At 35.7% G+C, this 25,323-nt stretch overlaps 1 protein-coding gene across 2 annotated transcripts in view; it reads right to left on the reverse strand.

Moving 5' to 3' along the window:
* NF1 (neurofibromin 1) overlaps positions 1-25,323 on the reverse strand; it is a 250,910-nt gene that overhangs the window by 173,515 nt on the left and 52,072 nt on the right. For both annotated transcript variants that reach the window (XM_007452391.1, XM_007452392.1), the window contains exons 2-8: positions 20,265-20,408; positions 18,431-18,514; positions 14,382-14,572; positions 9,292-9,398; positions 4,916-4,983; positions 4,596-4,671; positions 3,682-3,839 (exon numbers count right to left, since the gene is read on the reverse strand). In XM_007452391.1, coding sequence (XP_007452453.1) covers positions 3,682-3,839; positions 4,596-4,671; positions 4,916-4,983; positions 9,292-9,398; positions 14,382-14,572; positions 18,431-18,514; positions 20,265-20,408 — 828 coding nt within the window. The remainder of the gene's footprint in view (positions 1-3,681; positions 3,840-4,595; positions 4,672-4,915; positions 4,984-9,291; positions 9,399-14,381; positions 14,573-18,430; positions 18,515-20,264; positions 20,409-25,323) is intronic.

Here is a 25,323-nt window from a genome sequence, read left to right on the forward strand (position 1 = left end):
GTATAACCTTCCAAGACTGAACCAGGAAGAAAATAGAAAATATGAACAGACCAATCACAAGTAATGAAATTGAAAATGTGATTAAAAATCTTCCAACAAACAAAAGTCCAGGACCAGATAGTTTCACAGATGAATTCTATCAAACATTTAGAGAAAAGCTAACACCCATCCTTCTCAAACTCTTCCCAAAAATTGCAGTGGAAGGAACACTCCCAAACTCATTCTATGAGGCCACCATCACGCTGATGCCAAAACCAGACAAAGATACCACAAAAAAAGAAAATTACAGACCAATATCACTGATGAATATAGATACAAAACTCTGCAACAAAATACTAGCAAACAGAATCCAACAACACATTAAAAGGATCATACACCATGATCAAGTGGGATTTATCCCAGGGATGCAAAGATTCTTCAATACACCCAAGGAGAAAAAGGAGAAAAAACCATATGATCATCTCAAGAGATGCAGAGAAAGCTTTCGACAAAATTCAACACCATTTATGATAAAAACCCTCCAGAAAGTAGGCATAGAGGGAACTTATCTCAACATAATAAAGGCCATATATGACAAAACCACAGCTAACATCGTCCTCAATGGTGAAAAACTGAAACCTTTTCACTAAGATCAGGAACAAGACAAGGTTGCCCACTCTCACCACTATTATTCAACATAGTTTTGGAAGTTTTAACTACAGCAATCAGAGAAGAAAAAGAAATAAGAGGAACCCAAATTGGAAAAGAAGTAAAGCTGTCACTGTTTGCAGATGACATACTATACATAGAGAATCCTAAAGATGCTACCAGAAAACTACTAGAGCTAATCAATGAATTTGGTAAAGTTGCAGGATACAAAATTAGTGCACAGAAATCTCTTGCATCCCTATACACTAATGATGAAAAATCTGAAAGGGAAATTAAGGAAACACTCCCATTTACCACTGCAACAAAAAGAATAAAATATCTAGGAATAAACCTACCTAAGGAACAAAAGATCTGTATGTAGAAAATTATAAGACACTGATGAAAGAAATTAAAGATGATACAAACAGATGGAGAGATATACCATGTTCTTGGATTGGAAGAATCAACACTGTGAAAATGACTATACTACCCAAAGCAATCTACAGATTCACTGCAATCCCTATCAAACTACCACTGGCATTTTTCACAGAAGTAGAACAAAAATTTCACAATTTGTACAGAAATACAAAAGACCCCAAATAGCCAAAGCAATCTTGAGAAAAAAAATAGAGCTGGAGGAATCAGGCTCCCGGACTTCAGACTATACTACAAAGCTACAGTAATCAAGACAGTATGGTGCTGGCACAAAAACAGAAATATAGATCAATGGAACAGGAGAGAAAGCCCAGAGATAAACCCATGCACATATGGTCACCCTATCTTTGATAAAGGAGGCAAGAATATACAGTGGAGAAAAGACAGCCTCTTCAGTAAGTGGTGCTGGGAAAACTGGACAGCTACATGTAAAAGAATGAAATTAGAACACTCCCTAACACCATACACAAAAATAAACTCAAAATGGATTAAAGACCTAAATTTAAGGCCAGAAACTATAAAACTCTTAGAGGAAAACATAGGCAGAACACTCTATGACATAAATCACAGCAAGATCCTTTTTGACCCACCTCTCAGAGAAATGGAAATGAAAACAAAAATAAACAAATGGGACCTAATGAAACTTAAAAGCTTTTGCACAGCAAAGGAAACCATAAACAAGACAAAAAGACAACCCACAGAATGGGAGAAAATATTTGCAAATGAAGCAACTGACAAAGGATTAATCGCCAAAATTTACAAGCAGCTCATACAGCTCAATATGAAAAAAACCACCAACCCAATCCAAAAATGGGCAGAAGACCTAAACAGACATTTCTCCAAAGAAGATATACAGATTGCCAACAAACACATGAAAGAATGCTCAACATCATTAATCATTAGAGAAATGCAAATCAAAACTACAATGAGATATCACTTCACACCGGTCAGAATGACCATCATCAAAAAATCTACAAACAGTAAATGCTGGAGAGGGTGTGGAGAAAAGGGAACCCTCATACACTGTTGGTGGGAATGTAAATTGATACAGCCACTATGGAGAACAGTATGGAGGTTCCTTAAAAAACTAAAAATAGAACTACCATACAACCCAGCAATCCCACTACTGGGCATATACCCTGAGAAAACCATAATTCAAAAAGAGTCATGTACCACAATGTTCACTGCAGCTCTATTTACAATAGCCAGGACATGGAAGCAACCGAAGTGTCCATCAACAGATGAATGGATAAAGATGTAGCACATATATACAATGGAATATTATTCAGCCATTAAAAAAAACCCAAAATTGAGTTATTTGTAATGAGGTGGATGGACCTAGAGTGTGATGTACAGAGTCAACTAAGTCAGAAAGAGAAAAACAAATACCGTAGGCTAACACACATATATGGAGTCTAAAAAACAAACAAAAAAATGGTCATGAAGAACCTAGGGGCAAGACGGGAATAAAGACGCAGACTTACTAGAGAATGGACTTGAGGATATGGGGAGGGGGAAGGGTAAGCTGGCACAAAGTGGGAGAGTGGCATGGGACATATACACGCTACCAAATGTAAAACAGACAGCTAGTGGGAAGCAGCCGCATAGCACAGGGAGGTCAGCTCGGTGCTTCGTGACCACCTAGAGGGGTGGGATAGGGAGGGTGGGAGGGAGGGAGACGCAAAAGGGAAGAGATGTGGAGATACATGTATATGTATAACTGATTCACTTTGTTATAAAGCAGAAACTAACACACCACTGTAAAGCAATTATACTCCAATAAAGATGTTAAAAAACAAACAAACAAACAAAAAACTATGCCTAGGGACTTCCCTGGTGGCGCAGTGGCTAAGAATCTGCCTGACAATGCAGGGGACACAGGTTCAAGCCCTGGTCTGGGAAGATCCCACATGCCGCGGAGCAACTAAGCCCATGCACCGCAACTACTGAGCCTGTGCTCTAGAGCACACGAGCCACAACTACTGAGCCTGCGTGCCGCAACTACTGAAGCCCGTGCACCTAGAGCCCGTGTTCCACAACAAGAGAAGCCATCGCAATGAGAAGCCCACACACCGTAACGAAGAGTAGCCCCTGCTCACCACAACTAGAGAAAGCCTGCGTACAGGAACGAAGACCCAACACAGCCAAATAAATAAATTAAATAAATAAATAAATGTATAAAAAAACTATGTTTAATACTGTCCTTTCTGGTAAAAGAATGCAACTACAGGATTATTTTAAGTCTTTAATCAATGACTGTTATCACTGATATCATATTTTTCCTCCAACTAAATCTACGTCCAAGTATGTCTCTGCTAAGGACAGGAAACAAAAAAACCTACAATGATGCAACTAGAAATGGTCACCTGAAATATCATGCTTACAGAATGCTAAGCTTAAAGTAATATACACCTTGAGTAAAATAAACTGCTTCATGGGAATTCCCTGGCGGTCCAGTGGTTAGGACTCGGTGCTTTCACTGCCGGGCGTGGATTCGATCCCTGGTCGGGGAACTAAGATCCTGCAAGCCGCACAGTGTGGCCAAATTAAAAACAAAAAACAAAAAAACAAAAACTGCTTCACATCTGGACATGATGGAAACAACTTTGCCCTCCTCACCTTATTCATGTTGTTTTCATCAACCACATCCTTGGATATATCCTGGATTATTTCTGGACACAAGATAAGGAGAATGATTTGTAGTGGCCAAACTGCTGCTTTACGTTTGGTGCTTTCAGCAAAACCATCCACTAGGTCAAAGAGTTTTTCTGCACACTCTACGTGAAAAATATAAATATTAAATGATATAATTAGATGAGAATAAAATCTCTGGCATTAAATTAAAAGCTGGTGCTATCCAAAAACCCAAAGGCCACATTTTTAAAAGATAAACTTGGAAGTTGACTTAACTCAGCAAATTCATTCAATTCAAGCAATGTTATATGATCTATGTATTAGAAGAGGTTATATTGTCTATGTATTAGAACAGCTATCTTGATCCATCCTAGAAAAGTCCAAATTTTAGAATAGCCAGACTTGTATTTAGTCTCAATGTGCAGGGCCTTATGCAAAGTGTGATGTATCCAAGAAACGAAGACTGAATAGCTTCTCAAAGGGAATTACCAAAGCTCTCCAGGAGTCTATTCTCCTTCTTGCAGTTGTGTCTTGAGAATTCCAAGTGGGGGTATTCCTACTTTACACACATCTCTCTAAATACAAACTAAAGCCTCAGAGCACACACAGAAAAAAGGTGCTTCTCTACACCAAAGAGCCATCAGTATCCAATCTACAACTCTAATTAAAGATCAAAGCTTCATTTCAAACTTCCTTATCCATTTGCTCAAAGGAAAAAGGTTGAGGCTAATTTAGAAATATAAGAAAAAAATAATATTTCCTATTTGACACAAGTTGAAAAGATTAAAAGCACCATAATCACAAAAATAACCTGGAAAATGATAGGTTTTTACCTCATAAGTAAGAGTTTAAAAGACAAAAACAAACAAACAAACAAAAAAACCCAATCTTATCCTTACCAGCCATATCAGTCTGTGGAATCTGGTATAACTTTGTAAATTCATCTGGATAATTTTCTACCCAGTTCCAAAATGCCTACAAATAACAAAACATATGTTTTTATGTCATATTTTCTTAATATAGTAAATAAAATAACATATGCCTCCAATTATATCACAAAATTCTAATTCCCTTCGGAAGAATATTGCAGTGCAGTCTTCCTAAAAATTAATGTGAAATTATCACTCAAGTCACAACTCCTTGATTCAAAATACTGAAGACAGCAACACTTATAACCAAAAATTAACAAAACTTTAATATCAAAGAGGTTATTACTTACTTTTTCCAGGCTATTTATAACTGCTAATTGTGCAACTTTCTTTAGGGCTTTAAATTTAAATGCTGTTTCTGGAGGGAAAAAAAAAAGTTTTACAATTAACTCTAGTTTAATTAGTTAACACAAATACAATTCAGAGCTACTGGTAAAAATAACTTTCCTTTTATATACAAACTGTTGTTCCAGTAAAGGTAAAGATAATTAGTATAAGCCAAAACCTCACTGGTTATGTCCACTAAAGACCAAACTGAACCTTGAACTTCAAAGGTTGTGAATTTTTTCCTTTGTTTTGTTTCTAATAATAACTACATTTTTTAAAAATGAATAAAATACACGGTCATTGTAGAAAATTCAAAAAATACACAGCAATCTAAGGGAAATTTAAAACATTATCTATGATTCTACCATTCAGAGACAATCACAGTTAACAGTTTGGTGAATTTTCTCCCTTCCCTTTTCCTATGCATGTATAAGACAAACATTTACCATAACTGAACAAAACCTGTTCATATCAAACCTGTTCTTTACATTTCACATCATATCCCCAAGTTTTTCCATATCATTAAAAATTCCTCATACATATATTTGATGGCTCTATACACAATAATAACTATTACTTGGACAATTACAACACGCCAGGTATTTTCAATCTAATATATTTAATTCTTTCAAAATCTTAATGCTTTCAGGTATTACAGACGAGCCAACTGTGTTTCTGAGGTTACAGATCTAATAAATGATTGAATTGGGCTTCAAAGCCATAGTCTTTTCCGTATACTTTGATGTCTTTCAGAATATTTAAGTCACGGTATTAAGTCACTGGTTATTTAAATATTTTCCAATTGTTGCATATTTATTTCCAATACTGCACTATTATAAGTAACATTAATACTTTTATATCCAAGTCTTTTCCACATTCCGATTATTTATTTAAGGCACATAAATACCTAGAAAAAGAACTGTCCAAAGAGATGAATATTTTTCAGGCTCTGGATAAATACTGCCAACCTGATTTTCAGAAGGGTTGGGCCAAAGGCCACTCCCACCAAGCAGCATATGAAAGTGCCCTTATCACATCCTTGCCATCATTAAATGTGTTCATTGCTTTTATTCTGCTAATTTGATTGTTCAAAGCAGTAGAATGCATTTTTAAAATAAGACTAAACATTTCTCCATATAAATATATTAGATATTTTAATTTCCTCTTCTATAAATGTACTGTCCACATTTATAAAAAGATTTATATCTGGAAAAGATGACCCTTCTGTAAACTATATTACTGGTAACAGTCTCTTGGCAGAGAACTCCCCATATGAACTTTTAATGAAGGGATGCAGGTACTTAATACAATTACATAAATATCTTTATAAGGTAGAGATGAGTCTACAAGTTAGAAAATTGTCTAAATAATCCTTTAAAAGTCACTTTTTTTCCTGGACTTGGAAATGAGCAGCTTGGTCTCCAAGTCAGTTTTAAAACATACCCTTCCGACCTTCTTTGCTCTTGCTCTCCTTTGACTTCCAAACAATAGCATTACACTTTACAGTGCTCTTGAGTCTTTTTGCCTTCCTATATTCATCAACTTTACCTTTATGACACTTTAAATGTGTTATACACAGTAGTCTATTCTCAATTCCAATGTATAAATATTTTATTACTCCAGCTCTACAAGTTTCTGACTGGATACCCTACCAATACCTCCAACTCAATAGATCTAAAACTGAATTTATCATTTTCCTGGCCACCTTCTTCTCTGCTTTAACCAGCTTGCTCTGTAACACTTGGTGATACTTCCCTTTAACATCACATACCTAAATTAATCACCAAAAGCTACGCAATGTATTCTCCTTCCTAAACACCATATCAAATTGGTCCCCACCCTACCCCATTCCATCCAGACCTCCACTACCATTTCTACCTCACGTTACTATACAACCAAGTCCCAGAAGTTCATTTAACTTTCTATCAAATCATCCTGCAAATTTCAAGCAAAGTGGCATATCTAAAATAAAATACTGATCAAGGTAATTTCCACCCAAAAGCCTCTGCATCACTTCCCATGGCCACTAAAATAAAGCCTAATAACCCATAAGCAAAACAGTATAGCAGTTAGGTACTTTGGTTCTAGAGACACACAGATGTGACCCTGCCACTCAATAGCTGTATGACCTTGTAAGTGTTACTTAAGCCTAAGTTTCCTCATCAACATAGGGGATGATAATAATAATATCTGTTTCACAGGGTTACTGTGAGTATTAATGAGAAAAACCATGTGAAGAGCATAGCGTGACATCTGGCACATACTGAAAATGCAACAAATGTTACTATGTTTTTATTAATATGATCTGATCTACTCTTGTACCTCTCTATATCTTGCTCTTTTCCTCTTAACATCTCCCACCCCCAAACCCACAGATACTTATTCTCTCACTTTATGCTCACTCTATTTAGCTTTGCCACACTGCTTTGCAAATAATCTGATAATATATTTGTCTCATAAACCAGGCCATGAGCTCCAAAGGGAGAGATTCAATACTTTATTAATCTTTGTAAACCTGGCACTTAGCATGGTTTCTTACATACAGTTTCCCAACAAAAGCTGCTGAATCGAATTTAAAACACATCATTACTTTTACTATTCCATATTACAGGAAGTTTCCATTCCTTTCACCATTATCATTATCATGTAGAACCATCTTTTGCTGGTCTATCTAATATTAGCTTTATATTTCACATTTATCAGCATAAACTCTAAATTTATGATCATAAGGAAGCTGCATTCAATGGGGATAACTTACCACAATAAAAAGGAAGTAATTTATCCACACACTTAGTTTCTCTCATTTGTGCATGGAGAACCATCTCAATTAATTATTATGGATTAAACATTTCTAAGAAAATTGATCTTTTAAACAAACAAACAAACAAAATCCACAGGCACCCTGGACTAGATTTCCCAAATGTCACTGAACAGTTATGAAAAAAAAAAAAATCACAAAACCCCACTTACATTTCTTAAATATTATACAAAGATTAAATCTCTAAATATTACCATTCACTTCCTTAACTTTTCAATGTTTAATGATAAATATTAAAATCTTGAAATTTCAACTGACTTGAGTGGTGGTTTATTATAATCTAAAATAATTGCTGCCCACTTGTCCGTATCTTGACATAATAGCTAAAGTGATCCATTTTTCCTTTATTAAAGTTACTGAAAAGTGATTTAACTGTTGCTTGGTATTATAATGGTAACGATCTAAAATCACAAATTCTGAACAAGGTAATATAGCTGGAACACAGCCTTATAGTATTCATCTATATAGATACAGCCTTTTTACATCTCTGGTGAATAGTTGTTGAGTTTAAAGCAAATGTTAAGAAAACTAAACATGGCATTTTGAAAATTACACACTGTAGAACTGCTGAGGTTTTCAAAGTTAATATAACTAAACCTCCTTTTAGGTCAGACATTAAAAAACATTATTGACAATTCCTATATCAATATACAAAGTAAAATAAAAATGAGTGTGAATCATATACTCTAAGGTTCTACATTTAAATTAGCCAGGATCCAATATTACATAAAATTAAAACACAATTTTTCTGCAATGAATTTAGGTATTTATACTCAGTTTATTAATAATACTCAATGATATCTGATTTATATTAACACATTCCTGCTTACCACAAAAATTCTCTCAGTCCCTTCTGATAGTTTATTTCAATCAACATAATCATAGAAAGCACTTTCCAAAGCTTTAAAAACACACATTTTAGGCATTATAACATTCCCATGTGTGACTACCACTGACATGTTCTACAAGGAAGCAAAACTAAGCACTGAAAGAGTAAAAGACTTTGTAATGCTATAAAGTCAGTCAGTAAGTCAATAACAGAATTGAAAACAGAATGTCAGAAATGAGATTCCTGACTCTATTTCTCCTCTCATAGTAAGACCACAATCTTCTGGTTCCATCTGCAATGAAACTTTTATACCCTGCTAAGCTATCTGCTTTTAGCACTACCAACAGCTAAACAAATAACTTCTATAACCTACTAGCTACCCTCAAGAGGTGAAATTCTAGAAAAATTAAATAACAGCATCCTCACATTCTCTTTATTAAAAGCAAAAATTGTAGTTGAAGAAAACTTTCCATTGCCAAGACTTAAGATACTAATTTTCGCTAATGTATTGTTTTCAAAGGTTCAAAAATTACTGAACCATAAAGTATTACTGTCCATTTCTCAAGGACATTTGCACTATAAAATCCACTTTGATGTTCTAGCTCAACACAATTAGTATAACTAGTACATTCAACATACTGGTTTTTCACCCACAGTGATTAATTTCAGATATATCATACATTTAAACTTACCCTTCAGGAGTCGTTTTAATTTTGCACAATCCACATTGATATACTGTAACAATTCTATATCATGAACATCAACATTGTCTTCTGAACAAACAGTCAATTCCTGTAACCTGAAAAGTAAAAACCAAAAATAATTTATCAACTGAAGTCTTAGGATAGTCCGAAATTCTGAATTCAACAGACTCTTCTCACCCTAATGATGAGTTTATAAAAGAAAATACACATATAAAAATAAGAGACTAGGGCTTCCCTGGTGGTGCAGTGGTTGAGAGTCTGCCTGCTGGTGCAGGGGACACGGGTTCGAGCCCCGGTCTGGGGGGATCCTGCATGCCGCGGAGCGGCTAGGCCTGAGAGCCACAGCTACTGAGCCTGTGCATCTGGAGCCTGTGCTCCTCAGCAGGAGGGGCCACGACAGTGAGAGGCCCGCGCGCCGCGATGAAGAGTGGTCCCCACTTGCCACAACTGGAGAAAGCCCACGCACAGAACACAACACAGCCAAAAATAAATTAATTAATTAATTAAAAAAAAAATAAGAGAATAAATTTTTAATGAAAATCTAAAGGAACATAACTAATTCAGGGGCTGTGACAAAAGAAACCGTGATAATCCAGTAAACTTCACAATGTACATCAAATCACCATGTTGTACAACATACAGAATTTAATATACAGAATTTTTTTTAAAAAAAAAAGATCACAGCATGCTGATAACTGCTGAAGCACAGTAAGAGATACTTGGGTAAATGAAATACTTTCTCTCTGCTATGTGTATTTTAAAATTTTTTCTATAATATAAAATTCAAATTTCAAATTATAAGTTAAAAAAAGATAAATTTTATTAACCTCTATTCACATCAACTAGACTTCAGAAACACGAATGACATTTTATCTACATTCACAGGATACATTTACTTTGAATTAAAAAAAATGAGTAAGCCTTTATTCACTGTGCTTTTCAGTCTGTACGTGCGCTTACGTGATTATTTAATTAGTGTCCCTCTCTCACAGAACTTAAGCTTGTAATGACAAAAATCTTTCTAAACCCCAAATTTCCCTCTTATTAAATATGAAGTTACCAAAAATGTAGAAAAATTTAGCACTTAACAAAAATACAGATGTTTAAACTGCTAAGAAATTCACTTAAGCTTAATAAATAAAAGAGGTTAAAGTTTTCTTCTTTTTTTTTCACTAACAACCAGAGGTCAGCTTTTCAAAAGTTGGTAGTGCTAATCTATTGTTGTGTGCTTCCTAATGAAGCTTGCTTATTTCAATTAATAGATATCAAAAATGTAAGCAATAGAATGAAATTACTAATTTTCATAAATGCAGAGATGTGTGAAAAAGCACAAATAGGACATGACCTTATTCAAAATATTAGCTCAAAGTATAACCATTTCAGTATAATTTAAAATTGACATTAATCATCACACTAAACCTTCAGTTGCTAAAAATGAAATCAATGCTATTTCTTCCTTCTCAAATTCCTCTTTCACTCACTTTAGCCCATAGATGTATAGCTAACATTAAAATTATTCTAAGCACTTACACTAATGTTCTTCTTATCATCAGGGTGAGAAAAGCTTAGCAGTTCACACTGGGAATGAGAAGGTCCTCAAAACTGATTTACATGCTACAAATTCCACAGCTGCTGCAAAGAGCCTAAAAATATGGAATATGACTCCTTAAGAAACACAACTTAATAAATCAGCAACACCAACTTTTGAAAAGCTAACTCTTGTGGTTGTTTGTGAGTGGTTGTGGTTGTTTTATAGTCCAGTTTTTACCAGAAGGAAGGAACATTCTGTGAATTTATAAGGCAGAGAAATCAAATAAAGGGTATTCTGGGCAAAAGAAATGAAGTGGAAAACCTATCACTAAAACATCTAGAAAAACTAGGTAAACTGAACAACAACAAAAAGATATTTTAAATGTATAGAAATAAAGCAAAACAAACACTAAGTACCCACCCAAGTCCAGAAATGGAAAGGAAACTGAAAACCAGAGATGGTTTTGAAGGCATGATCTAGCCAACAAAAGAAGGGTGAGAGTCAGTCAGATTTTTTTTCTCTCCTTAACCTAGGGGTCTGGGGCTAAAAACATCCACACGGGACTGGATACAAAGTCCTGTACCCTCATAATGCAGAGAGTAGAACCAGGGGCCTGCATAAAAAACGTGGCTAGAAAGAGCTATGCACTTCCTTAAAAAAAGAAAGAGACACTGAAAGACAGAGACACAGAGAAAAGAGAGGGAGGGGGAAAAATCTACCAGCACAAGAAGTCTGTCTGCTCTGCCTAAGCTTTGGGTAGGGGAAAAAAATCACCCAGGGCTGTCACCTTACAAGGGTTTGAGGCCAACATTTGTACTACCCATACAATCTGGGGCTGAGAAATTAACAAAAATATAGGTCCAGAACTGGGCACTTGGCAAAAGCAAATGCAAAACCGTCACTAGGATACTCCCACAGTCCCAGGCTACAACAGATTCCCAAAGAAAATACAGACTGCACTAAAGATAAATTTGCAATCAAAGGTTTACAAAACAGAGAGAAAAAATTCACTGGGACTGACAGTTGGCCCACACAAACAAATGAGATTATTTAACAATCTTAAAGAGAATATATAATAAGTATGTTTTAAATAATTAGACATATAAGAAGAAATTTTAAACTATTAACAACAATAAGAAACCATTTTTAAAAAACAGCAGATTTGTAAAAGAATCAAACAGAACTTTCAAAGTCATTGAGTCTTCTGCTTCTGGTATATGTCAAATTAGGTATTTTTCAGGACCCTCCAACTACAAAACAATTAGATCCACTGCATTGAATAATAATTCTGTGAAAGCAGCTAATGCTCTACATAAAAGAGTACTATGAGCCACAGAACATGGTATACTTCAGCAGAATAAAAAAGTTATCTTATGACCTATAACTCATATTATTCCCTTAAAGAAAAGCAAAGGACAGAAATATCAAAAGCTAATGTTAACCCTAAAAGAGAACCATCCATAGACAGGGAGAATGGTCAAGCACAGCAAATTTTCATGATACTGATTCATCTAGTACATACGAAGTATAAAATCAATCTTCAGAAAGAACTGCCATTCCAGTTCCTTGCATATTTTGTCACCTAATGCTACGACAGCAGTGTCACAGGATAACCCCCTCTAAATTAAACCATCATAATGGTCTTTTAGGTAAGTGACCCTCTAATAAGATCAGCTCCTATTTCTGGCACCAACTAAATGAAACAGCAAACGTAGCTGTCTGAAACATTAATTTCATAGATCCCATCTCTGAGCAGTTTGTCCCCTGAAAGCTAAAGAAACTGGCTTATTCTGGAGACATTTAACTTCTACTCTGCAAACAGTGAAGTAGATTCAGGAAATACCCAAAAGTTGTCTACTTTTACACGTGCCAGTGCTGCAAAATAAAACCTTTGGTGACCAGAAGATTTTTAGAGTTTTCAGAGGTGGCACATTTGCTGTGTTTTATTAAAGCAATTCATGTTTGGATAGACTAAAAAACATTTTACCCTTTTGATCATTTTCTACCTTCAATGTAAGATTATTTCAAACAGTAAGACTGGTCTAGTAGTCACCTAAACAAAGAAAGGGTTTGGTTTTGTTTTTTATCATTTTAATGCATCCTATTACCTAGGTGTTTGCTACCTTGCTGATTCAACCAGTGTACTATTTACTCAGAATATGAGATGTTAACACTCAAGAGATTTCATGAAGACATTGTTCTATTGTATAACCATTACCCTACATTATCAGTCATATTATAACATTAGATAAAATTTTAATTTTCTTTGCACTACAGTTCTGACGAGAGGTTGGAAGAATACTGTTGCCCAGCATCACGATCAAAGAAATGCCATTTTTTATTAAAAAGACTGCAGGATTTTGAAGTTAGCCAATTCCGCCTAAAAACCACAGCACAAATTCTCAAACTATGATGTATGTTCTCATTCACATCTGTTGGAAAACAACATAAGAATGAACTAAGCTAATGGACGTCCACTGCTCACACAACACAGACAAACCAAAGATGCAGGTGCCATTAAGCATTCTGCGTTAGTCTTTGATCCACTGAATCACTAGGTGATTTATGTTATACTTCCTACTTGGTCTTAATTAGGGACCCATTTGACTCTATTTGCATGAGAAAGGCAAATCGTCTGCATGAAATTAAGATCCAGAGTTACCTGCTACCATCAGCTACAGTCCTATATCCATTTCTCCATCTCTAGCATTATCACAATGAATGATCACATGATGATTTCTAAGCATCAATAAAAGCTTAAATTATACTTATCATACAATTTTAAAGCACAGCAGTGGATATTATAAAAAGGATTTCATCAAAATGAGGCTAACATAGCGGTACCAGGAAGCAGCCAGGCACAATAAAACGGACAGACTCTGAAGCCAGCCGAACTTCGAAGTTTTGGGTCCTCTGTTACCTGGCACAGCACCTTGATAACTTCTTTAGTATTAGTTTGCTTACCTATAAAATGGGGTGTCACCTACACTTCAGGGATACTGTGAAGATCAAACAGCATAGCACATGCTGTAAATGCTCAACAAATGGGAGATTTCACAGTTCATACACTTAAAATACAGTTCACTTTCTAGAATTACTCATTTTCTTGTGCTTCCACATTGCTGGTTTGTTTTTTTTGTTTTGTTTTGTTTTTTGATAACTTAGGAGCTTGTGATAAGGATCAGAGCGTTAAGATCATTAGAATTCTGACTACTCATCAATTATTCTGATTGACTAATTTCATTACAAGGAATAATACGTTAAAAAGCCAAACCCAAAATTTATATCTATCAATAGTATTAAAAAAAAAAAAGCCCGGTCATGGGTGACATTTTTTTCCTAAAATTTAGACTTTCAAGTTTATCATAGTACTCACATTTAACTGTACCCACCAATAACACAACATTACAAAATAAAAATTTCAAAGAAATCAATGTATAAAATTTCAACAGAAGCCCAGGTTAAACTCATTTCTGTCAACTTTTTACTTTTACGTAGACAAATTTTATACTACTTACAACATTCCTATGTAAATTTACACACTAACCTGGTAGAAATTCGACTAAAGACTGCATTGAAGTTGTTGCAGCTGAGAGAAAATAAAACCCCAGAGGCAGAATTCCGAAGTTCAGCTGCATGTTGGTTTCCCTCACGACAAGTGTGAAGAAAATGGCAGATTTCTGGCAGCAACTGTTTGACCAGCATCGTTTCATCTAACCTCATCGTGTCCTTTGGTTGCTAAAATAGAAATAATCACATGATTCTAAAACTTTCTTAAACTTACCTGTAAATATTTTCTATTATGGTAAATTTCAAACATACATAAGAGATGAAACAGAATAACGAACACCCATATACTCATCACCTAGACTACACAATTGTTAATATTTCATCATGTTTGCTTTATCTATCTACAATTAGTTTAATAAAGAGGGTGGTTCCATCTTTCACTTCTTAATCACAAGAAAAGTCCAGGTACCCCCATCCATCCTCCTCAGCACCCCAGTTTCTGCTTGTTCCCCTGTTCATCAAATCCCTACATAAGCCCTTCCCTTCCTGGGAATCCCTAGCTTACTGTGAGTCCTAAATAAACTTTACTCATATTCACTGGTGAGTGCACTGTGTCATCTGTCTCAACATCCAAATTAATTCCTGGGTGAGCAATCACATCTACCTTTGGGCAGACTGACCAAAACAGATAGTTATTACTTATTACAAATAATTTTGTTTTGGTTTAACCATTTCAAAGTAAATTCCAAACATCATTACTTCACTACTAACTTACTTCAGCATCTCTAAAATATAAGAAAATTCTCCAATATAACTTCAATGCAATCATCACACCAAGGAGAAAAAAAAAATTCCCTTAGATCAGCTAATACCCAAACCGTATCCAAATTTCCCCAACTGCCCTGTAAATGTCTTTCATAGCTGTTCTTGTTTTATTCAACCAGGATCCAAAAAAGGTTCACAGATTGCAGCATGATTGTAACATTCCTTTAGTCTCTTTATCCTAAAACTATTTCCCCCTCACACACCATATAGATCATTTTTATTTTCCATAACATTGACTTTTTTTAAGAAAATAGACCAGCTGCCTTACAAAATGTTGTATATTATTGATCTGATTATGTCTTAGTGGTGAAACCTGTTCTTCTAGTTGTTGTATTTTCTGTTAAGCTGGAATCTAAATATAACAGTCTGATTAGATTCAAGTTAAACACTAGGTAGAATTCACTACAGTTTGTATTACATCACATCAGAAGTACATAATGCCAGGTGGTCTCTCTGTTCATCACACCAAGTTTGATAACTTTGGTGTTAACACTGAGGTTTCTACTTTGTAAAATAAATCTCTACAATTAACAAAACAGCCAATGGATAAGCTACCCTTAGTTGAAAATAGACTGTTCCACATCAGTATTTTACCTAAGAGCTTTAGTATCCTTATATGAAGGACAATTTTGATAATATCAAGCATAATGACAAAGAACAAATTTTTGTAAGTGTGCTACGATCAAATCTGTAATTGCATTCCAAAAGCTTTCAGATGCAAATACACTGAAACATTTGGACAGTAAATAAACAGATATCACAAAAACCTGCAAAATTTGAGTTACAATGCTCTTTCTTATTTATAGGCTAACCAGACAATACAGGTGTTGAAACCAACTCCAATTAATATACAAATAAAAATTATAGAAGTGTTCAATCTTTTGAATAATAGTCATATATACAGGATCAAAAATACTTAAGATTCCTCAAATTCTACAAAATTTTACACATAAAATTTTGGTTTTAATCATGATATTGATAAGTGTTCACTTTCATTTAGCTAGCTCAACTACTAATATGATAAATATGTACTATAGGGCTCAGTTCTTAAACTGTCTCAACTTACTTTGATCTAAAAAGGAAAACCAATAACCAACAAGGACCTATTGTAAAAACAATTTTTTTTAATAAAAAATAAAATAAATAAATAAGTAAAAAGGAAAATCAGGACACAACCATAAAGTCATTGAAGGCAATCCAGAAAAACACAGCTGTTCAATAATATGAATAGTATTATTTTTAATTATAAATTTAATTTAAAAATTTATACATTTTCAATAGAGCAGAGCAAGCTAATATATATTTTATGTATTATAAAAGCTGTACCATGCCCACTTAGTAGGGCTTCAATTAAGCCATCTCCAAAGAGTATCAAATTAAACAGGGGTCAATGATATCAGTGATCATTATCCAAAATATCTTTACCACTACCTCTCAATTATAAATGTTAATGGAGAAAAGATGTAGAACTGAAGAGGCAATAAACCAGCCTACCCCCATTCAAACATGGGTGTCACTGATATACTGGCATCTACAATCAAAGTAATAAGACCACTACAAAGAATTGATTCAAGAGAAGTTGAAAAATTGTCCACCTTCAAAATTCCATCATCCTATTTAACGGCTTTTTTGCTCTTTCACTCTACTTTACAAATGAACAGCCCATCACAAAGTAATACATAGCACAAAGCTAAAACAGAACTAGCTTGTCCTCAATTGAAGAAGAAAATTTATAAGCACTGTCACACAATTTTGGAATGTGGACAAGGGTCAATAAAAGAATTTAAAACATTATGCTTAGGTTTTGTGGCCTACAGTCTTAAATATTATACTTCTCTAGTCTTAAATATTATACTTCTCTTCCCTAAGGATACATCATTGTGTGAATGTAATTATTTTTTCCAATTCCCTACCCTACCCCTTTTCCAACTCCCGACGCTACCCCTTCTTGAAACACTTTGTTCTCTCTGTTCTCAATTGATCAGTCCTCATATGTCAAAGTCCCTTCCCATCTAGTTTTACTATAAACAACAATTATAACGTATGTGGAAGAGAGAAGCAATTCTGAATAAAAGCAAAAGATGGGTCAAAGGAAGAGAGATTATAATCTCAGAATAAATAAGTTAACCCCAATACATATTGAATAGACAGACCTTTAAAATGGAGGTATTAAATTTATATATTTATGTAAACTCCTACCATTTTCCAGGAAGAATTAAAGCTACTGAAGTATAGAAGCACTATGCTTTATACAACACAAACATTCTTGGGGACTTCCCTGGTGGTCCAGTGGTTAAGAATCCACCTTCCAAGGCAGGAGACGCAGGTTCAATCCCTGGTCAGGGAACTAAGATCCCACATGCTGAGGGGCAACTAAGCCCGTGCACCACAAATACTGAGCCTGCACGCAGCAACTACTGAGACCGCGCACACTGGAGCCCACGCACCACAACTAGAGAGAAGCCTGTGTGCAACAACTAGAGAGAAACCCGCCTGCAACAACTAGAGAAGGCCGCACGCCGCAATGAAGAGCCCGCGCACTGCAACGAAAGATCCTGCATACCGCAACGAAGATTCCGCATGCTGCAACTAAGACCCGACGCAGCCAAATAAATAAATAACCAGAAATATTCTTGAAAAATTTCTAAGTAAGTCATGGTTGAAAACTCTGAGATAACTATTTAGAGGAAACATGAGAAACAATTGTTTGGTACTCAACTACTCCTCCACATATCTATTTTATATGTTCATATTTGCATAACAAGTGTTCTTCAGGTAGAATCTACCACAGTAATAGTAATAGTTTTAATTTTTTAAGTTCTCTTTTACATAGATTTGAAAAGTAAAATATAAAATCAGATTCACACAGGGGGAAACAAGAGTCTCTTGGTCTTTAACATCACATTCTTTGGCAGCTAAGCAATGCCACAGGCCTAACCAACTGGAGAAATCAGTTAAATGAAATAGTGACTTTTCCACAAAATTTTTTCTAGAAAACCTGAGAGAGAGAGAGAGATGTGACTCAAGCTTAACACTTTATAAGTAATCTTAATATCTATTTAATTTACAAAAGATGAGAATATAATTTTTTCTTGAAAACTTCTCTATGCTACCCAGTCAGCTCTGTTAACAAAATTCATTTTCATGTCTTAGACAAAAAGTCCATGACTCTTCTCCTTGTCCACACCTATGCTTCAGAACATCAGATCACTCTCAAAAACAAATGCACAAACCTGCCTATTCAAGAATAGATGTACTCACCCCAGCAAGACATTTTTCCAGTGTATCCAATATAATCAACTGAGAGAGATATAAATTTTTTTCAGCAGCTTCTCCAAATATTCTCTAAAAGAAAAGATATTCAGAACACTAAAAGTTGGTTATTACTCTCCACTACAAATCAGCACACATCTGAAAAGTGAGGGACTAAGGATCAAGAAAATCAATAATCATTGTATCTCCCACATTATACTATATTTAAATCTATTAGTTCTGATTTTATCCTAATGCTCACACAAAATAAATTCTCAGGCAAACAATCTGCCATCAGCCTGCCACAGTAAAAGATACTCCGGGTTATACTTTAAAAATATGTAGTAAATGTACTTTGAAACAAACAGCATTAAAGAGATGGTAACATTAGGAAAATCCCATGTTCTGTTATTTTTTAAGTAAAATTTAGATTTGAACAATATAGAAAAAAATATGTAGGATTGATTTAGATACACATTCTTTACCAGAATCTTGAACTGAACATTTAACCACGCTTTGATGCCACAAAATAATCAAAGCCTAACTCTTACAGCAACAAAATGCTGTAACACCAATTAAAGCGAGTTTTAAGCATTCACTATCTTTAAATCAAATACTACACTATTAACAGCAGACTATAGTTTCCACAATTCAGTTTACTCGATAAGCACTAAATGAATGCCAATATCTCAATACTGTTTTTGTTTTTAAAAGAAGGGTCCAAATACTAAAACATTTTCAATCTGAGAACATGGCCACTTATCTATAAAAGCAAAATCCTATCTGTATGACCCACACGCTATGCAACAGAAGAGTTCCATAAAATCTTAAATGTATTTCTGTAAGTCACTTTACATATTTATAAAAGGTCCTTTTTTCAGAAAATCTTAATTTTTTTCCATAAAGAGAAAATATGATTGCCCACTCCTCCAGTTTACTAATTGTGTAAGCCTAGGGTATCTTCCAATCAACTTTTTAAAAAGAAAACACACCAAAGATGATGTGACTATGAAAATGGTACTGATTTTCACAATCTACAACCAGAAATCAGTTTCACTGCTCAATGCAAACAGTATAAACTGTGGTTATAAGTGCTCAAAACAAGCAGAGCAGTTTGGAGTTAATCAAGAAATACCCAGATCGGTTGTTCTGAACTGAGTATGAAGGAGATTTTAGATAGAAATTGACACAGAGGAAAGAATCACCGGACAGCAAGAGGAGAAATAATAAGTTCAAAGGTACAGAGAGAAAATAGTTGGAGTACCCTGAAGTCTAGGGAATGTAAACAGATTTTATAAAACAGGAAAAAAAGAAGCAATTATGAGCTTTTGACAGTGGAAATACTTGATAAAATAGGTATTTGAGGAAAACTGTTTCAACACAGGTTCTCTACCATGGAATCTGTCAGGTTACAGGACGAAGGAAATAAAACAGCATCTTCACAAAAGCAATCTCACATTTTAGGACTACAAAGTCATATTTTATTTACCATCTACTTAGGACTGGGACAATCTGATATGTAAATATTCAAATGAGAAGCTAAGGAAAAGATTTTAATAGATTACTATGGTCAATTTAAATATGACAAAATCTGTATGAAATCCTAATTCCAGAAAAATGGAACAGTAGATATAGGGTCACAAATAAGACAAGTATCTAAGAAAAAGAATTAAAATCTAAAAAGAAAGTTAAAAGGTTACCTGTGCTCATCCGTAAATTAAGATGAATGTTTATATCCAGAGTCCACAGAAAATGACTTTACATACTTAAAAATATGCTGTTCCAAAGTTTAAAATCAAAAACAAACCGAATTCTCCCGTAAAACAGTAATGCAAACACTCACCATATTGTTAACATTCTTTAAGATAGTGGTGAGGCCGCTTATAACCAAAGAAAACTTGTATTTGGAAATATTGATAAGACATTCCTTGTTGTGTTCGGTACTGACTTTGGTATGTGTATTCTGCTGTCCTGTTTTTATTGGAAGCTGAGGAAAAAAAAAAAAAATGTTAGCTTACATTTTAAAATGACTACCGAGAACTCTATTTCTCACTGAAAATCATGAGATATTAGGAAAATTTTATCAACCACAATTACCTATATTTGTATCTCAAGCTCCAATTTTCAATATATAAAGGAATTTATAGCAAATCTAAAATTCTTTACAAATTTCAATTTTTGCAGCTTTCTTTCTAGAAGTCATAAACCTCTCTCTACAAAATTAAATCTTCACCCAGCACTATGTGAGACAGGATGATGACTCACAGAAACAGAGCTACTTCCTGCAGCTAAAAATTATTTCAGAGAAAAATGTCTGCAATAAAATGCAATCTTTTCTTTTATATACTGAACTCAAGCATTAAAAGAACAATAGACCAAGAAAATCTATGCCTTAGACCTCTGGTCAATAATGGCAAATAACGGCAGATAGTGCAGAAAAGAAAACAAACTGTATAGCCTGGAATATACATAGTAAGACTGATTCAGGTAAGATAATCACCCTCAGGTACACAGCTGAGGGAGTAACAGAACAACAAAGAGATAAATCTCATGAAAAAAATATCCTTTAAGGGAGATATTATATTTATATTTACCTATATTTATCTGAGAATGAACTAAGTTGCACTACCAGGAAGTTCATCTCTACCCTGTTTAAGAGCAGTATTCTGTATTGAAAGCATCACGAACATATTTACTGTTTAAATATTAGATCCTGCTAACACTAACAGAGAACACTGATGAGGTTCCTCCGTGAAGAAACAAACCTGAGTCCAGCTTCCTCATTTTTAAAATGGTGCAACAAAAGGTGGAAAGAGACCAAGCAGCATGCCCAAGTTTGCTTAGTCAGTTAATAATGTGACTAATTTGATGGTAAAGAAACACTAAATAAAAGAGGGGAAGCATGTTTAGGGTTTAGAAGATATGGCAGAACAGAAGCTACAGAATTACAGAATGTTACAAGATTATGGAGAGAAAAAAATCTGAAAGACCAAAAAAAGAGGATTGTAGAAGATGACAGTGGCTGCACCAAGAGGAAACTGTAATGTAAACTGTGGACTTTGGGTGATTATGACATGTCAATGTGGGTTCATCAATTGTAACCAGTGTGCCACTCTAGTGGGAGATGCTGATAATAATGGAGTCTGTGCATGTGTGGAGGCACAGGGCATATGGGAAAACTCTTTATCTTCCACTCATTTTTTCTGTGACCCTAAAACTGCTCTAAAAAATAAACTGTTAAAAAATGCAAGGGCTTCCCTGGTGGCGCAGTGGTTGAGAGTCCGCCTGCCGATGCAGGGGACACGGCTTCGTGCCCCGGTCCGGGAAGATCCCACATGCCGCGGAGCGGCTGGGCCCGTGAGCCATGGCCTCTGAGCCTGCGCGTCCGGAGCCTGTGCTCCGCAACGGGAGAGGAGCGGCTGGGCCCGTGAGCCATGGCCTCTGAGCCTGCGCGTCCGGAGCCTGTGCTCCGCAACGGGAGAGGCCACAACAGTGAGAGGCCCTAGTACCGCAAAAAAAAAAAAAAAAAAAGCAAATACCCATAAGATCTTTTACATTTGATATTAAGAAAATTAAGAATTGTTAATATCCTTAAAAAGAGAAACACAGAGAGAAGATGGCAGTGGCTGCAATGTAGCTTGTGAATCTCCCCAAATCCCTCTGTGAGGGTTCACTTTACATGTCAACTTGATTGGATCATAGAGCACACAGATATTTGGCTAAACACTATTTCTGGGTGTGTCTCTGACGGTGTTTCCAGATGAAATTAGCATTTGAATAGGTGGACTCTGTAAAGCAGTTTGCACCCGGTCCAATGTGGGTGGGCATCAGCCAATCCACTGAGGGCCTGAATAGAATAAAAAAGGCAGAAGGAGGAAGAACTGGTCCCTTTTGCTTAACTACTTAAGCTGAGACATTGATCTCCTGCCCTTAGTGTTCCTGGTTCTCAGGCCCTCAGACCCCTCTATCTCCCCTGTATTGGTTCTGTTTCTTTAGAGAACCCTGACTAATACACCCCCTCATAAAATAGCAAAGAAGCTAGAATTGCAAAATCCATGGACCATATCTACATCAAAATTAGGGGACAAGGCACCCCACAATAACCAAAATACAAGCAGCAAATAAGAACAAACCACTTACAGCTACAAAACTGGTGTGGTATAAGCATTTGTGCAAGAGAGAGCAGAGGGAAGCAGAATGTTTGATGGATCTGACAAGGAAAATCCCCAAACTGCATTACATCCTCAATGAAAAGTACAGCAGGACAAGTTTAGAAGCTTAGCTATAAAATACAGGGGTTTTTGTACACATGGCAATTGGCACATGTGTGCAAAAGGTCTATATAAAGTCTGAAAAGAAGAAAGCACACTTTAAACCATCACCGTCTAATAGAACTTTCTGTGGTTAGGATATTATACTATATCAACAATGCTCATTACTGTAGCCACTAGCCATATATGGCTATTAAGCACTTGTTATGTGGCTAATGCAAATGATGAATCAAATATTTAATTTTATTTTAATTTATTTTACTTAAATTTAAGTAGCCATTGTACCCACTGGACAGCACAGTTCTAAACTAACCAGCTAAAGAAACACTTCCTTCAAGGATGAAGCCCATGCTGAGAAGAAATTGCTGAGATTCACTCCGGACTGAAACAAGAACAACAGGGCAAAAGAAAAAGATCCAGATAAAGGTGGAAGAGAGGAAGGAAGCCAAGAGAGCTCACAAAGAATGAGATGACATATTCGTTTAATTTCATGAAAGCAACAGAAGAGCTCCAGAGCCATGAAGATAGAAATTATCCTGGCCCACATTTCTCTCCTACCAATTCAGGAAAACTAATTTCACATAAAAATGAGCAACAGAAAACACTGTAGTCAAATCATATGTGAAGTTGTTTTGAGAAAAAAGAATAAGAGACAGAATAACACAGCAACAGAAAATGAAAACACGCTAAAAAGATATGCTCACCAACAGATGAAACTGTAAATTATTAATTCAAAATGAGCCAAGAGAAATTTTTTTAAATGACTAAAGATATGAAATAACAAATTAGAATTACAAATAGAAATAAGTTGACAAAACTCAGGAAAGGATTAGAAAAAAAAAAGAAAAATCATTTCAGAAGTGAAGACTAACCAGAAGATATTAAAGAGTGAATAAAACAAAATATAGGGCTTCCCTGGTGGCACAGTGGTTAAGAATGCGCCTGCCAATGCAGGGGACATGGGTTCAAGCCCTGGTCCAGGAAGATCCCACATGGGAGCAACTAAGCCCGTGCGCCACAACTACTGAGCCTGCGCTCTAGAGCCCGCGAGCCACAACTACTGAGCCCACGTGTCAAAGCTACTGAAGCCTGCAAGCCTAGAACCCATGCTCCGCAACAAGAGAAGCCACCACAATGAGAAGCCCGTGCATCGCAGTGAAGAATAGCCCCCGCCTGCCTGCAACTAGAGAAAGCCCGCACACAGAAATGAAGACCCAATGCAGCCAGAAATAAATAAAATAAATTTATTAAAAAAAAAAAAATATATATATATATATATATATATATATAATGCTTTAAGAGAAAAAGAAGGTAAATAGGAGGAAAATTCTAATATCAAAAAGAAAAAAGAATGAAAAGAAAAATGAGATGGGATTGCAATAAAGTGACAGAGAAGACAGGCAAACAAGATCCAACATATGTATAACGGGAGTCCTCAAAGAAGGAAATCAAATCAATGGAGTAGAATGAATATTAGAAACTAGACTTCAAGAAAACGTTGCTGGGCTTCCCTGGTGGCGCAGTGGTTGGGAGTCCGCCTGCCAATGCAGGAGACACGGGTTCGTGCCCCGGTCCGGGAAGAACCCACATGCCGCGGAGCAGCTGGGCCCGTGAGCCATGGCCGCTGAGCCTGCGCGTCCGGAGCCTGTGCTCCGCAGCGGGAGAGGCCACAACAGTGAGAGGCCCGCGTACCGCTAAAAAAAAAAAAAAGAAAAAGAAAAGAAAACGTTGCTAAAATATTAGGTTGACTTCCTAATGGAATATACTCTAGGGACAAAAAAATGAAGATAAATCTTGATCCTGTATGTATTGTGGGGTCATGGAAATGAGTGATTCGGTGATATTTTAATTCTGTCACTACTGGTGTCATTAAAAACTGCGACTCTCAGTACAGGAGAGGAACAGTAAAGTAAAAACCCTGTAGTCTTGAATTGGAACTGGAAGTATCTATATCAATTCTTAATGTAGCTTTATCTTGTATGAAGAAAATAAAATATATTTTTCTCCCTTTGTTTGCTGAAAATGCCTAGAAACAATGACCAACCCTGCAGTAATGATCTTGAGATTCCATTTCCTGGTAAAAGGAATTGGAACTCCTTCAGAAAATGGCTGATTCCACATCTGAGGCAAAAAGGTACATGATGAACCTGGAACACTTTGTCATACCAGATAGCAAGAAAGCTGCCAAAGAAAGCTATCAAAGGGTCGAGTCAAAAAAACTCAGGAATAAATTTTGAGGAGGCTCCCACTGACCAAAAATGGAATAATTTGAACATTGTTAAGGACAACAATTTTAATTTACTGAAACATCAAATATGTTTTAATCCATACTTCTGCTTCCAAGGTAGAGTAATTCACAGCAAAACAACAACACCTCCCTCCCCCAAACTCACACACACACACAAAAGAAAAAATACAAAAATCAACTGTTTAAAGATTTTAGAGATCTACTGAAGGAATGAGGACTAGAGAGGCTAAGTTTCATAAAAAGGGTGAACTACGGAGAAGCAAGGTGATCTTCTGCAGCTGTTTCCTCCCACCCTGGAGCATTTGCAGAATCTGGGCCACCCCCCCAAAAAAAAGACTCAGAAATATGCCTTTCCCAAGCAAAGTACCTCTGTTGAGGGAAAG

The sequence above is a fragment of the Lipotes vexillifer genome, unplaced genomic scaffold (assembly GCF_000442215.2).
Source record: "Lipotes vexillifer unplaced genomic scaffold, Lipotes_vexillifer_v1.1 scaffold216, whole genome shotgun sequence".
NCBI classification, from domain to species: domain Eukaryota; kingdom Metazoa; phylum Chordata; class Mammalia; order Artiodactyla; family Lipotidae; genus Lipotes; species Lipotes vexillifer.